Source organism: Aphanomyces astaci (assembly GCF_000520075.1).
Source record: "Aphanomyces astaci strain APO3 unplaced genomic scaffold supercont1.30, whole genome shotgun sequence".
NCBI classification, from domain to species: Eukaryota; Oomycota; class Saprolegniomycetes; order Saprolegniales; family Verrucalvaceae; genus Aphanomyces; species Aphanomyces astaci.
The window spans coordinates 315370-325637 of record NW_009798293.1 but is presented as its reverse complement, the minus strand read 5'-3'; the positions used below and the strand labels follow the sequence as shown (position 1 = coordinate 325637).

The 10268-nt window shown below is 53.6% G+C and overlaps 5 protein-coding genes across 7 annotated transcripts; 3 read left to right on the top strand and 2 right to left on the bottom strand.

Moving 5' to 3' along the window:
• On the bottom strand, positions 1–887 carry H257_10790 (hypothetical protein). The gene is made up of 5 exons (XM_009837451.1): positions 661–887; positions 540–603; positions 428–477; positions 81–368; positions 1–22 (listed from the first exon to the last, which is right to left on the bottom strand). The coding sequence occupies exons 1-4, from the start codon at positions 858–860 to the stop codon at positions 137–139; spliced, it is 546 nt and encodes a 181-aa protein (XP_009835753.1). The 5' UTR covers positions 861–887; the 3' UTR covers positions 1–22; positions 81–136.
• A 140-nt stretch (positions 888–1027) lies between these two features.
• H257_10789 (hypothetical protein) lies at positions 1028–1532 on the top strand. The gene has a single exon (XM_009837450.1). The coding sequence runs from the start codon at positions 1040–1042 to the stop codon at positions 1478–1480; it is 441 nt and encodes a 146-aa protein (XP_009835752.1). The 5' UTR covers positions 1028–1039; the 3' UTR covers positions 1481–1532.
• A 334-nt stretch (positions 1533–1866) lies between these two features.
• H257_10788 (hypothetical protein) lies at positions 1867–3459 on the top strand. Its single transcript, XM_009837449.1, has 5 exons — positions 1867–2350; positions 2410–2715; positions 2777–2872; positions 2924–3040; positions 3101–3459. The coding sequence occupies exons 1-5, from the start codon at positions 1895–1897 to the stop codon at positions 3326–3328; spliced, it is 1203 nt and encodes a 400-aa protein (XP_009835751.1). The 5' UTR covers positions 1867–1894; the 3' UTR covers positions 3329–3459.
• An 87-nt stretch (positions 3460–3546) lies between these two features.
• H257_10787 (acetate-CoA ligase) lies at positions 3547–5594 on the bottom strand. Its single transcript, XM_009837448.1, has one exon. The coding sequence runs from the start codon at positions 5560–5562 to the stop codon at positions 3589–3591; it is 1974 nt and encodes a 657-aa protein (XP_009835750.1). The 5' UTR covers positions 5563–5594; the 3' UTR covers positions 3547–3588.
• A 2382-nt stretch (positions 5595–7976) lies between these two features.
• H257_10786 (hypothetical protein) lies at positions 7977–10257 on the top strand. Of its 3 annotated transcripts, XM_009837446.1 has the most exons (3): positions 7977–8474; positions 8531–9065; positions 9123–10257. In XM_009837446.1, exons 1-3 carry the CDS (start codon positions 8108–8110, stop codon positions 10027–10029), a joined length of 1809 nt encoding a protein of 602 aa, XP_009835748.1. In that variant the 5' UTR covers positions 7977–8107; the 3' UTR covers positions 10030–10257. The 3 variants fall into 3 exon arrangements, with proteins under 3 accessions (XP_009835748.1, XP_009835747.1, XP_009835749.1); XM_009837445.1 differs by having other exon boundaries at positions 8531–10257; XM_009837447.1 differs by having other exon boundaries at positions 7977–9065.
• Positions 10258–10268: the final 11 nt, after the last annotated feature.

Here is a 10268-nt window from a genome sequence, read left to right as displayed (position 1 = left end):
TATTTTTTTTGCGATTGCAATCCTAGAGTTAAAAAATGGGATAAGGGCCTCTCTAATCCGTTTGAATTGCCCAAACGTACAGTATGACTCGACGACGGTTCAAAATGATAATGAATTGATCGACTGGAACGAGTTCTTAGTCTGACAAGTCCATGTCATCTAGGTCTTCGTCGTCGTCGTCGTCATCTCCGCCGCCTTGGTCGAGGCCAAGTCGGGCCCGGCGAGCAGCGCGTGCGAGCGCATACGCTTCGTCCTCTTCTTTTTTCTTCTGACGGAGCACCTTTCGACGTTCGCGTTCCTTCAGCCCTTCCAACTGCTCGGAGAAATCCTTGTCGTCTTCGCCCTTTTGCTCGGCCAATTGTTGTTCACTACGCGAGACCCCCATGAGTATGTCGAATAATGCAGAAGAGTGGAGCAGTGGACATACCTGAGCACCAAATCTTCCGATTTGCAGCACTTGGCGCACACACCTTTTTCCTACGATCATGAACATCGTCAGACTAAGGACATCAAATGGTCCATGTCGAGCTGGTTTGTACCTTTGCACAAGGATGGCACAAGACATGATACGCCGAAAGGACTGTCTTCTGGTGGCAAGACGTACTAAACGAGCGCACATCAATTGTGATTCAGAGTGGGATCGAGGATATGCCGGCGTACCACGACGCTGGCTGGGTCAGCGGCTTGTACTTGCGGTACTTCTTGCGCCACACAATCTGGGCGTGGCAGTGGGGGCAGAGGCCATGGATTGGCAAGCCCAAGATGTGATCTGTCTTCTTCGACTTGGGGTTGTGCGTGAACGCGAACGAGTTCTGGTACTTCGGCGCACCCTTCTTCAAGTTGCCGCGCTGGGAGCTCATATTGATTTGGCTAAACAGGAATTGAGATGGAAGAATTGAATGGCACCCACCCTGGCCAATCAGACGGAGAAGACGTTATCCGGTGAGACGTACCATTTGGATACTATCCGGATACAACACATTCCGGATAATCCACGGCATATGAAAGTCGTCATAGAGATTTTATCCTCGAACTCCGAATGACGGACCTTGCGCACCTCGAAGGAGCCCGCGTTATGCTGGGATATGTTGCATCGTTCCTCTTTGCCATCGTAATGCAAGCTGTATCCAAGTTCAGCGCGATGAACCGACACAAGAAGGACAAGGCGGACGAGAAATCCAAAGAACGATTCAACCGATACACGAGCGACACAATGCTGGCCGGAGATCGCTCTGTGGGGAATTTTGTCGAGTGGCAAGGCGCATTTCTCGTGCTCTTTTGGACCAACATCGTTGTGGCGGGAGCAAAGGAAGTCTGGCTTGGCTGGGTCTACGTCGGCATCCGCTTCTTGTACCCCGTCTTGGCATATTTGGGCGGCGTCAAGCAAGGCGGTGCTCAACCTCTCATCTTGTTGGCCACGGTTCCAGGATACTACGTTCTTCTTCGCTACATGTATTTGATTTATATGGCAGTCTACTAAATGCAATTTCGATCATATTGGCTGTTATATACTCAAAACGGCTCGTTTTCCATCCCAACCACGACCCTATGTCGCTCCAAACATGCGATGTCGTTCGTGTATGGCACGCGATCAGCGCATTTCCACGCGGCTATGGCGAACGAGTCGTGGTAAAATCTAGCGGATGGCCGTTGAAACCATCTATCAAAGTGTGGAATCGTCTTGAGATCTACTACCGACTACCGGTACGCACATCATTCGGGACAGTTGGTAAGTCTCAATAGGACATTGCACATGACGTGACAGTTTAGTGTGTCGCCTGGTTGAAACCGTCCTGTATCTTATGAAACGTTCGGTTCCAAATATTCGTTTTTAGAGGTTGAGCCGTAGTAGAAAACTAAGACCTGTTGAAGTTGTCGGCTGCCATCTTTTGCGATGCGCAGAACTAAGGACTGCATGGAGCTGGTTCTGCCAGCAGACGTGGCGCTTCTAATCTTCGCCTTCCTTGCGCCACGAGAACTGCTGACCATGGAGATGACGTGCAGGCGTTTTCAATTGCTCGTCGCCACCAACCGAATCTGGCAGCCGCTTTACACGTCAATGTACCCGCGCTCGCACTTCGGCCTGCAACATGGCCGGTCGACGGCGTGGAAGCATGTGTTCTTGCACAAATCCAACCAACGACGCGCATGGACGAAAGGCACAGCGCGGTGTGTGCTGTCCAAAGCAGCCCATGCCGATGGCATCAACGCCATTGCCGCCCAAAAGTCCCTTGGACCAACCGGGAACCTCTTTGCCACGTGCTCGTTTGACCACACCGTCAAGCTGTGGCGAAAACCTTCTGCACTTGTGTCGGACACTGCTCCTCTAAGCACGTTGTCTGGTCATCAGGTTCACCCTCTGTCTTCTTGATTCTCCTTGTGAAAATATCAACAACTTGAGCGTTGTAGAATGCCGTGTGGTCGTTGGCGTGGGGGCCAAGCCCGTCGGACCTGTACAGCGCCTCGTTCGACGGGACAATCCGCCGATGGGACGTTGGCACGTCTGTCAACACGCGCGTGCTGTGGGCCAACGCGGACCGGTTGCTGTGCATGGTGGTGGAGGAGGACAATGTGTGGACAGGGTCGCTCACGGGGCACATGATTCAGTGGAGCAACGCGTCGTCGAACCCAGTGACTGGCCGCATCCAGTGCGCCACACCGTGCATCTCGTCACTGGAGAAACGCAGGCACTTGCTGTATGTGGGCGGGGTCAAAGTAAGCTACTGTGCTACGACTTCGCGTCGATGGATGGTGAATTACACTTTGTGGGTTGTAGCACTTGGAGATTTGGGACGACCGATACCTGCAGTCTCCCGTGGCCCTTTTGAAAGGCCACGATCAAGCCATCATGGCCATGTCTCTGTATTCTGACGTACGTATATTCTTACTGAATCGCGCATTTGGGTTTACGTGTTGTCGTTAGGCCATGGTGATGACCGTGAGCAAAGATGGCACACTCAAAGGATGGGATGCGTCGGGATCGACTCCCACTCCGATACTCGATGTGCGTGTGCACAACGCCGCCGTTCGGTCCATTGCCGTACGTTTTGAAGTGTGTGTTGGTTTGGGAGGAGGAGGTCATGATGGTGTGTGGTGGTAGACTTGCGACGATGTGGTTGCGACATCGTCGAACGATTCCACGGTGCACCTTTGGCAAGCCACTACTAACTTTTCATCTATTTACTCACGAGAACCCCCAGCGCTCAAGCAGCTGCATGCGCTGCACGTCCACACCAAGCAAGTCCCGAGTGTCGACTTGGACGAATGCCATCTCTACACGTCGTCGTGTGACTCGACCATGACCGTCCATGAATATACCCTGCCTTGATCCCACCTGTGGAGTTTATTCGCCCAGATCTCATTCGTGAGATAACGTTACAGCCTTGACGGCCATCAAGGTTGGTGTGAAGGCAACGAGATGATTGTTGGTATTATAATACTACAGTACTTTGGTCTCTCTTGCTTTCCTTGTGGGCAAACTGCCTTTGCGTGCAGAAGATTACTACCAGTAAGTACTACGAAGTAGTACTACTAAACACGGACTACTGTATACACTTGAATCACTCATTTATATACATTTGAATTTATTTACAATGCCTTGCCCAACAACGCCTTGGCGGTTTTTTCAATGATTTCGGGGACCACGGCAGGTTCGGCCAACGTCGAGACGTCGCCGATGGAGCTGGATTCGCCGTGCGCGATCTTGCGGAGGATGCGGCGCATGATCTTGCCACTGCGGGTCTTGGGGAGGCCGGACACGAACACAATCACGTCGGGCGACGCGATCGCGCCAATCACGTGGCGGACTTGTTTGATCAGTTCCTGCTCGACTTGCGGGCTCGGTTCGACGCTGTAGATGAGAGTCACAAAGCAGCAGATGCCCTCGCCCTTGACGCGGTGGGGCACGCCGACCACGGCGGCCTCCGTAACCACGTTGTGCGCGACCAACGCGCTTTCGACCTCGGCCGTGCCGATGCGATGGCCAGACGTGCACAAGACGTCGTCAATGCGACCGGTGATCCAGTAGTACCCGTCGTTGTCACGGCGCGCGCCGTCACCCGTGAAGTAGTAGCCGGGATGGGGCTGCATGTACACGTTGAGGTAGCGGGAGTGGTCGCCATAGACTGTGCGGGCGAGACCGGGCCATGGGTTCTTGACGCACAAGCGGCCTTCGACGTTGTTGCCGGGGACTTCGTCGCCTTGGTCGTTCAACAGGGTGAACTCGACGCCAAAGAAGGGAAGGCCGCACGACCCGGCCTTCATGGGGGTGGCACCTGGCAGCCCCGTGCCCAAATGCCCGCCGCTTTCGGTTTGCCAGTACGTGTCGACGATCATGCATTGCGACTTGCCGACCACTTCGTAGTACCAGCGCCACGCTTCGGGGTTGATCGGTTCACCGACACTGCCGAGAATGCGGAGCGAGCTCAAATCGTAACCTTCGAGCTTGTTGGCGCCGTGGCTCATGAGCGCGCGGATGGCGGTAGGGGCCGTGTAGAATTGAGTGATCTTGTAGCGTTGGACGAGATCCCAGTACCGGCTCGGGTACGGGTACAAGGGCGTGGACTCAAACATGACGGTGGTCGCACCGTTCGAGAGGGGGCCATACACAATGTACGAGTGGCCCGTGATCCACCCGCAGTCGGCCACGCACGCGTACACGTCGTCTTCTTGCAAGTCGAACGTGTACTTGGCCGTCACGTGCGCGTACGTGAGGTACCCGCCAGTGGTGTGCGCGACTCCCTTGGGCTGCCCGGTGGAACCGGACGTGTACAAGATGAACATGAGGTCTTCCGAGTCCATCCACACGGCAGGGCAGTACGGACGCATCTTGGGGAGGAGTTCGTTCATGTCGATTTCTTTGCCCGAAGGGGTCCATGCTTGGGCAGCGCGCTTGAACACAAACACCTTTTCGACAACGTCCAAGCCGGCGATGGCTTCGTCCACAGTCTTCTTTAGCTGCAGCGTGCGGCCACCGCGCTTGCCTTCGTCGGCCATGAACACCCACTTGGATTTGGCGTCCACAATGCGGTCACGCAACGCTTCTGACGAAAACCCGGCAAACACGATGCTGTGCACGGCACCGATACGGGTGCAAGCAAGCATGACCATTGCGACTTCGGGGATCATGGGCATGTAAATGGCCACGGTGTCTCCCTTGCGCACGCCGTTGAGTAGCATAGCATTGGCGATCTTACACGTTTCCGCGAGCAGTTCGTTGTACGAAATGCGGCGGTGGACGCCGGGTTCGTCGCTTTCCCACAAGATGGCGGTCTTTTCGCCGTTCTTGGCGATGTGTCGATCAATACAGTTCGTGCTCGCGTTCAGCTGACCGTTCAAGAACCACGTCACATCGCCGTTTTCGAAGTGTCCGTTCTTGGTTTGATCGAAGTCGCGGAACCAAAGGATGTTCTCGCGCGCCTTTTCCGCCCAATACTCGTCGGGGTTCTCCGTCGAGCGCTTGTACTCTGAGTTGTACGCGTCAATGCCCTGGATGTGGGCGTTCTTGGCGACACGATCGATGACGTCGTACGCCTTGGGGTGGTCCTTATCAGGGTTAGCCATCTTGAGTTGCTTTGACGAGTGAAAAAAGGAAGTGATCGATAATCAAGGATCTCCGACTGAAACGTATCCGGACGCGAGTCTAGCTAGAATGGTGGGAAATACGGATAACTTAACCCCATACAATCTCCAAGCCAGCGGAACGTGGGATAATCAACGTCCCACCAAGTGTTTGACCCAGGGACAAACGTGTGCCAGTACTTCCACGGAAAATGCATGTGGCGGAAAGGACGTGTCCTTTCAAAATGTCTCGAATCTCAATACAAACCGGAAGTTAGTGCAAAGTTAAAGTGTTCATAGTACTGTACTGTACCGGTATTGTCAGGGGAAAGGTGAGCTACGTACTTCCTATATGGACAAATGTAGTGGGGGAAGGTGTGCTAACGGAACGTACCGGTATGCCGCATCAAGGTTACCGTACACGAGTGGACGCTACGACGTTAGTATAAGTTCGCACCTGCCAATGTGTCTTTTTATACTGTACAGACAAAGGACTCCTAGGGTTCAGTAGAGTTGAGATTTTGCAATTTACGACCAATGGCCAGCCGAGGAATTGTTCTCGCGAAGACTTTGGAAAACACTAAATGGTGACTGGAAAGAAGAGTGGCGCTGATTGCCTGTTTACTGCCAACAGCTGCATATTAAAAAAATGTCCTTATGGTATCGCAAATCGTGAAGCACGATGTAGCAGGAGATCTAAAGGTTTAAGCTTGCTATGAAGGGAGCTACTTTCAGAACGGCGATGTGCTGGGGGCTGTATGGGGAAAAGGCAGTGAGGTTTGTGGGGCTGAGTCGCTCAGAACCAGATATCTCAACTTGACACTGGCAAAAGGGGACAAAATCACCATCCCACGTTGAAGTGAACACCCACTTGGGACAAACGTGTATTACCCTCGTGTCTGCTGGAAAATCCCTGGAGGTTCCCCGGGGAAATACCTCTACAGCACGTTGAAAGAGTTGCACGTCAACAGTAGAACGGCCCTACGTCACTGCAGCTCAAGTCAATCAATCAGCCAACCAGCCTCCAGGAATTCAACCCAAGATACAATCAACCTCCTCCTGAGTCTTTTCATCCTCAAATCTGCCCGGTCGGACACCGACGCCGGCAGAATTGAACTCCTCCAGCGTGCTTCGTTGCTGTTGGCCTTTAGAACCGGGCCAAGCACTGATGCGGATTGTTTGACACGAAACGTTAGCCCCATTAAACCCACAAGGGCTTCAGGAAGAGTTGACCAGGCTATCTACACGATTTACGTGAGCCGTGGGAACGTTCCCTGCATCCGTGTCCTGAAAAGGAGTGGACGGTAGTTTCGTTTGGCAAACCAAGTTGCTGTTTCTACGGTGCGTACCGCGCAACTTCATCCAGGGCTTGACAAGGAGAGGCAATAATGTGTGCACAATGTTGAATGGTGAAGTACGACATCACGAGCACATTCATTACGGATTTGTCATCGGGGTTGTTGCTGTGATGACATGTGACCGCGCCTGGTATACTAGTATTGCGAAATGCTCGGGTATCGGTTGTAGTATTCTTTACAACGTGTAAATTAGCGCTGTTGCAATACAACGTGGACCCAGTGTAGTCTGTACATGGGCTCCACTGTGCGATCGCGAATTCAAGTATGCATGCTGTGCATTGTAAAGTCAAACTCGCAAGTATCTTTTGCTAATTCAGTCAACGATCAAGTAAGTACTTTCATATGCTGCAACTTCGATCTTGTCATCAGCGATGTGGGCTTTTCAGCATCACGACATGATGCTGACGCCTACTGTACATGAGCTGGCAAAGCCGACATGCGATGGAATGCTTGTGACCTATCGTTTAGTGTATGTTTGCGTTGTTGAGTGAAAGGTCGCGACGGTTCAAACGTCCCACACTCTCAATGAAACCAAGGTAGTATAGAAACCTCCAGTTTAAATTATCTTCATGTTGTACTACTGTTCAATGCTATACATCCTTAACGTTCGTTAACGTTATGGAATGGACAGGTGGCACGTGAATAGCACCACTCGCTAAAGGCACGCGCCTGGCTTACTTCTCTGCCGTGCTTGCAAAGGCCATCGCTTCAGTCGCGGCGGGTATCACTTATAACGTCACAACGTGGATTTTAGCTATTGTCCTTTTACCTAAAATTTGGACTTTAGTGCTGAATCGCCAAATCTATCGTTCGATTTTTGTACTGAATTTTGTATGTAAACGGGTGTTTTTGTGTGGTGATTGGTATCGCACTAATTGACGTACTATCTGACTAATTTGACGTTGACAGCGGTTTCCTGCAATCTGATTGGCTCAATCCTTCTTCCGATTCTTGTGTACATTTGGCCCCAGTTTACTGTTAATGAACACAACAATATCTCTCTCTTTTCATCCAATGGGATCGTCGAACGAGGCAGGTTGACTTCAAAGCAGAACCAAACAAATCTGATTGGATAAATGTAGTTTGGCTGAAATATCCACCAATCAAATCGCTACTTCTGGTGATGATGCGGCGATAAAAACATCCCCAGGAAAGGCTCGACATTTTCCGTCAGTTTCCAGTTGACGACCATGATCAACGAGCCCATCGCAGCGGGAACGACGCGGGAACGGCGGGTATCTTCAAGTTCTGTGCCGACAAAGCGTCAGAAAAGCGGTCCTTCTGCCCATGACGACGACGGTATCGAGTCGATTGAAGTTCCACGTCGTCGGAAGCGCGACGTCCTCAAGCAAGTGTCGATGCGGTTGTTTCTCAGTGCGCAAGGCTACACTACCGACGTGTTGCGCAACATCTTTACCCAGACAGAGGACGCCGAAGCAACATCATCGCCGGTGTTAGCCACAACGGGGGACAACCCTCTAACCGCAGTCGCCAAACCTCGCAAGCCTTTGTGGATGCCCAAGACGCAAGACGATGCCAACATCGCACCCTCCCATGGTACATATAACTCACTCCCACTTAATATCTCTCGGCAATCTAATGCATGTTCATAGGTGCATCCTCCTCCGGGGGCGACAAGAAACACTTTCTCCTGTCTCGGTACACTGACCCAACATCGTACTTTTACAAGTACCACGACGCCCCCTTTGCTCCTCGCAAGGCGGTGGTAGTCCTCGTGAGTCTGTCGTGGCTGAAACCCCACGAAGAAATCGTAAGTTGGGCCCGCGTGGACGGGCTCAAGAACGCCACGCTCAAGTGGGGCGCGTACACGGAGCCGCTCCTGGTGGACATCAAGACCGGCGCCATCCTCGACGGACACCATCGGTACACGGTGGGGCTGCAGCTGGAACTGAAGCAGCTGCCTTGCGTACTGGTCGACTACCTCGGCGACGACCTCATCACCGTCGACGTGTGGCCAGACTGCGGCCGGTCGTCGCTATCCAAGCAACAAGTGATCGACATGTCCCTCTCGCCCAACGTATTCCCTCCAAAGACCAGTCGCCATCGCTTCACAGATTCCCTTCCTCCCATCTCCATCCCCCTCTCGGTGCTGCACCAGGACCCCACCGAAGGAACGCTCGGCTACGAGTACGTTACACTCGAAACCCCAAATGTATCAAGTTCTGACGCTGTCCGGCCGTCTAGGTGTCCTGCCGTGCAGTTGGCCCATGCAGAGGTCGCGAGCCTGCCGTCGCCAGCGTCCCCTCCGCCGACAGACCTCGCGCCGCCGCCCCGGTTCAGCAAGCGGCAGTTTGTCCTGCAAACGTCCCTGACGCTCTTGGGTGGCGCGTCCGACTTGGCGACGTCTGTCGTCCGCTCGTTGTTTCGCCACCGTATCCGCGAAATCGAGCGGCGGCCTTCGAGTGGGGGCTCGTCCACACTGGACTTGGTCTCGCGGCCGGCCAAGAAGGACCCAAACCGCAGCGTCGCCTTCGACGCGATCCGCGCCAACGACCCGACGTCGTCCTTCTCGCGCATCAAGGGCCGCCTCGTAGCGCAGACGCTGGACGATGTTCTCGACGCTGGAAACGCGTACCGGAAGTTCTTTGCCTCGCGGATGACGGACCCTACGTCGTACTTTTACAAGTACCGCCTCGACAACGAAAAGGAGCGGTCACCCAAGCGCCAAAAGGTCGTGCTGGTGCTCGTCGCGTGGCTCAAAGCGCACGAAGCCATCGTCAGCGCAGCCCGCGTGGACGGACTCCGCCGCGCGACAGTCAAGTGGGACGCGTACCTGGAACCTCTCTTGGTCGACCGCAAGACAGGCGCCATCCTCGATGGACACCATCGGTACATGGTGGCTGTCCACCTGGGACTGCTCACGGTGCCCGCGGTGCTGGTCGACTACTTGGAAGACACGTCCATCACGGTGGATGTGTGGCCGGAATGCGGACGCGATACATTGACCAAGGAGGAAGTTGTGGCCATGGCGCTGTCCGACGACGTCTTTCCGCCCAAAACGTCACGACATGCGTTCTCCGACAACTTGCCGCCCATCAAGATCGCCCTGGACAAGCTGCGCCAACCCTACTTTACAGACGCCCAACTATAACCATATACGTACCGATCGATGTGTCCTAGTATATTCGCCTTGGGTGCACCGCCGTAGGTTACGTAGTCAAGGAGAAGGAGATTCGTACAGGCACCAAGATCACATGATGGTCTCCGTCGTGCACAGGGCAATCTCCTTCCAGGGACTACTCTCGCACACACATAACGTTACTGTAAGATGTCCATCCTCCGCCCGGGTCGACAGACAGTGCGTCCATGAATGGGCATTCAACTCAGAAT

Bases quoted from the DNA above. Each gene is read 5' to 3' on its own strand.
- H257_10789 (XM_009837450.1), top strand. From the start codon at position 1,040: ATGACGGACCTTGCGCACCTCGAAGGAGCCCGCGTTATGCTGGGATAT.
- H257_10788 (XM_009837449.1), top strand. From the start codon at position 1,895: ATGCGCAGAACTAAGGACTGCATGGAGCTGGTTCTGCCAGCAGACGTG. The intron at 2,351-2,409 runs GTTCACCCTCTG...TGAGCGTTGTAG, and splicing joins GCACGTTGTCTGGTCATCAG to AATGCCGTGTGGTCGTTGGC. The intron at 3,041-3,100 runs GTACGTTTTGAA...GTGTGGTGGTAG, and splicing joins CCGCCGTTCGGTCCATTGCC to ACTTGCGACGATGTGGTTGC.
- H257_10790 (XM_009837451.1), bottom strand. From the start codon at position 860: ATGAGCTCCCAGCGCGGCAACTTGAAGAAGGGTGCGCCGAAGTACCAG. The intron at 604-660 runs GTACGCCGGCAT...GCGCTCGTTTAG, and splicing joins CTGACCCAGCCAGCGTCGTG to TACGTCTTGCCACCAGAAGA. The intron at 369-427 runs GTATGTCCACTG...GGTCTCGCGTAG, and splicing joins TCGGAAGATTTGGTGCTCAG to TGAACAACAATTGGCCGAGC.
- H257_10787 (XM_009837448.1), bottom strand. From the start codon at position 5,562: ATGGCTAACCCTGATAAGGACCACCCCAAGGCGTACGACGTCATCGAT.
- H257_10786 (XM_009837445.1), top strand. From the start codon at position 8,108: ATGATCAACGAGCCCATCGCAGCGGGAACGACGCGGGAACGGCGGGTA. The intron at 8,475-8,530 runs GTACATATAACT...GCATGTTCATAG, and splicing joins CAACATCGCACCCTCCCATG to GTGCATCCTCCTCCGGGGGC.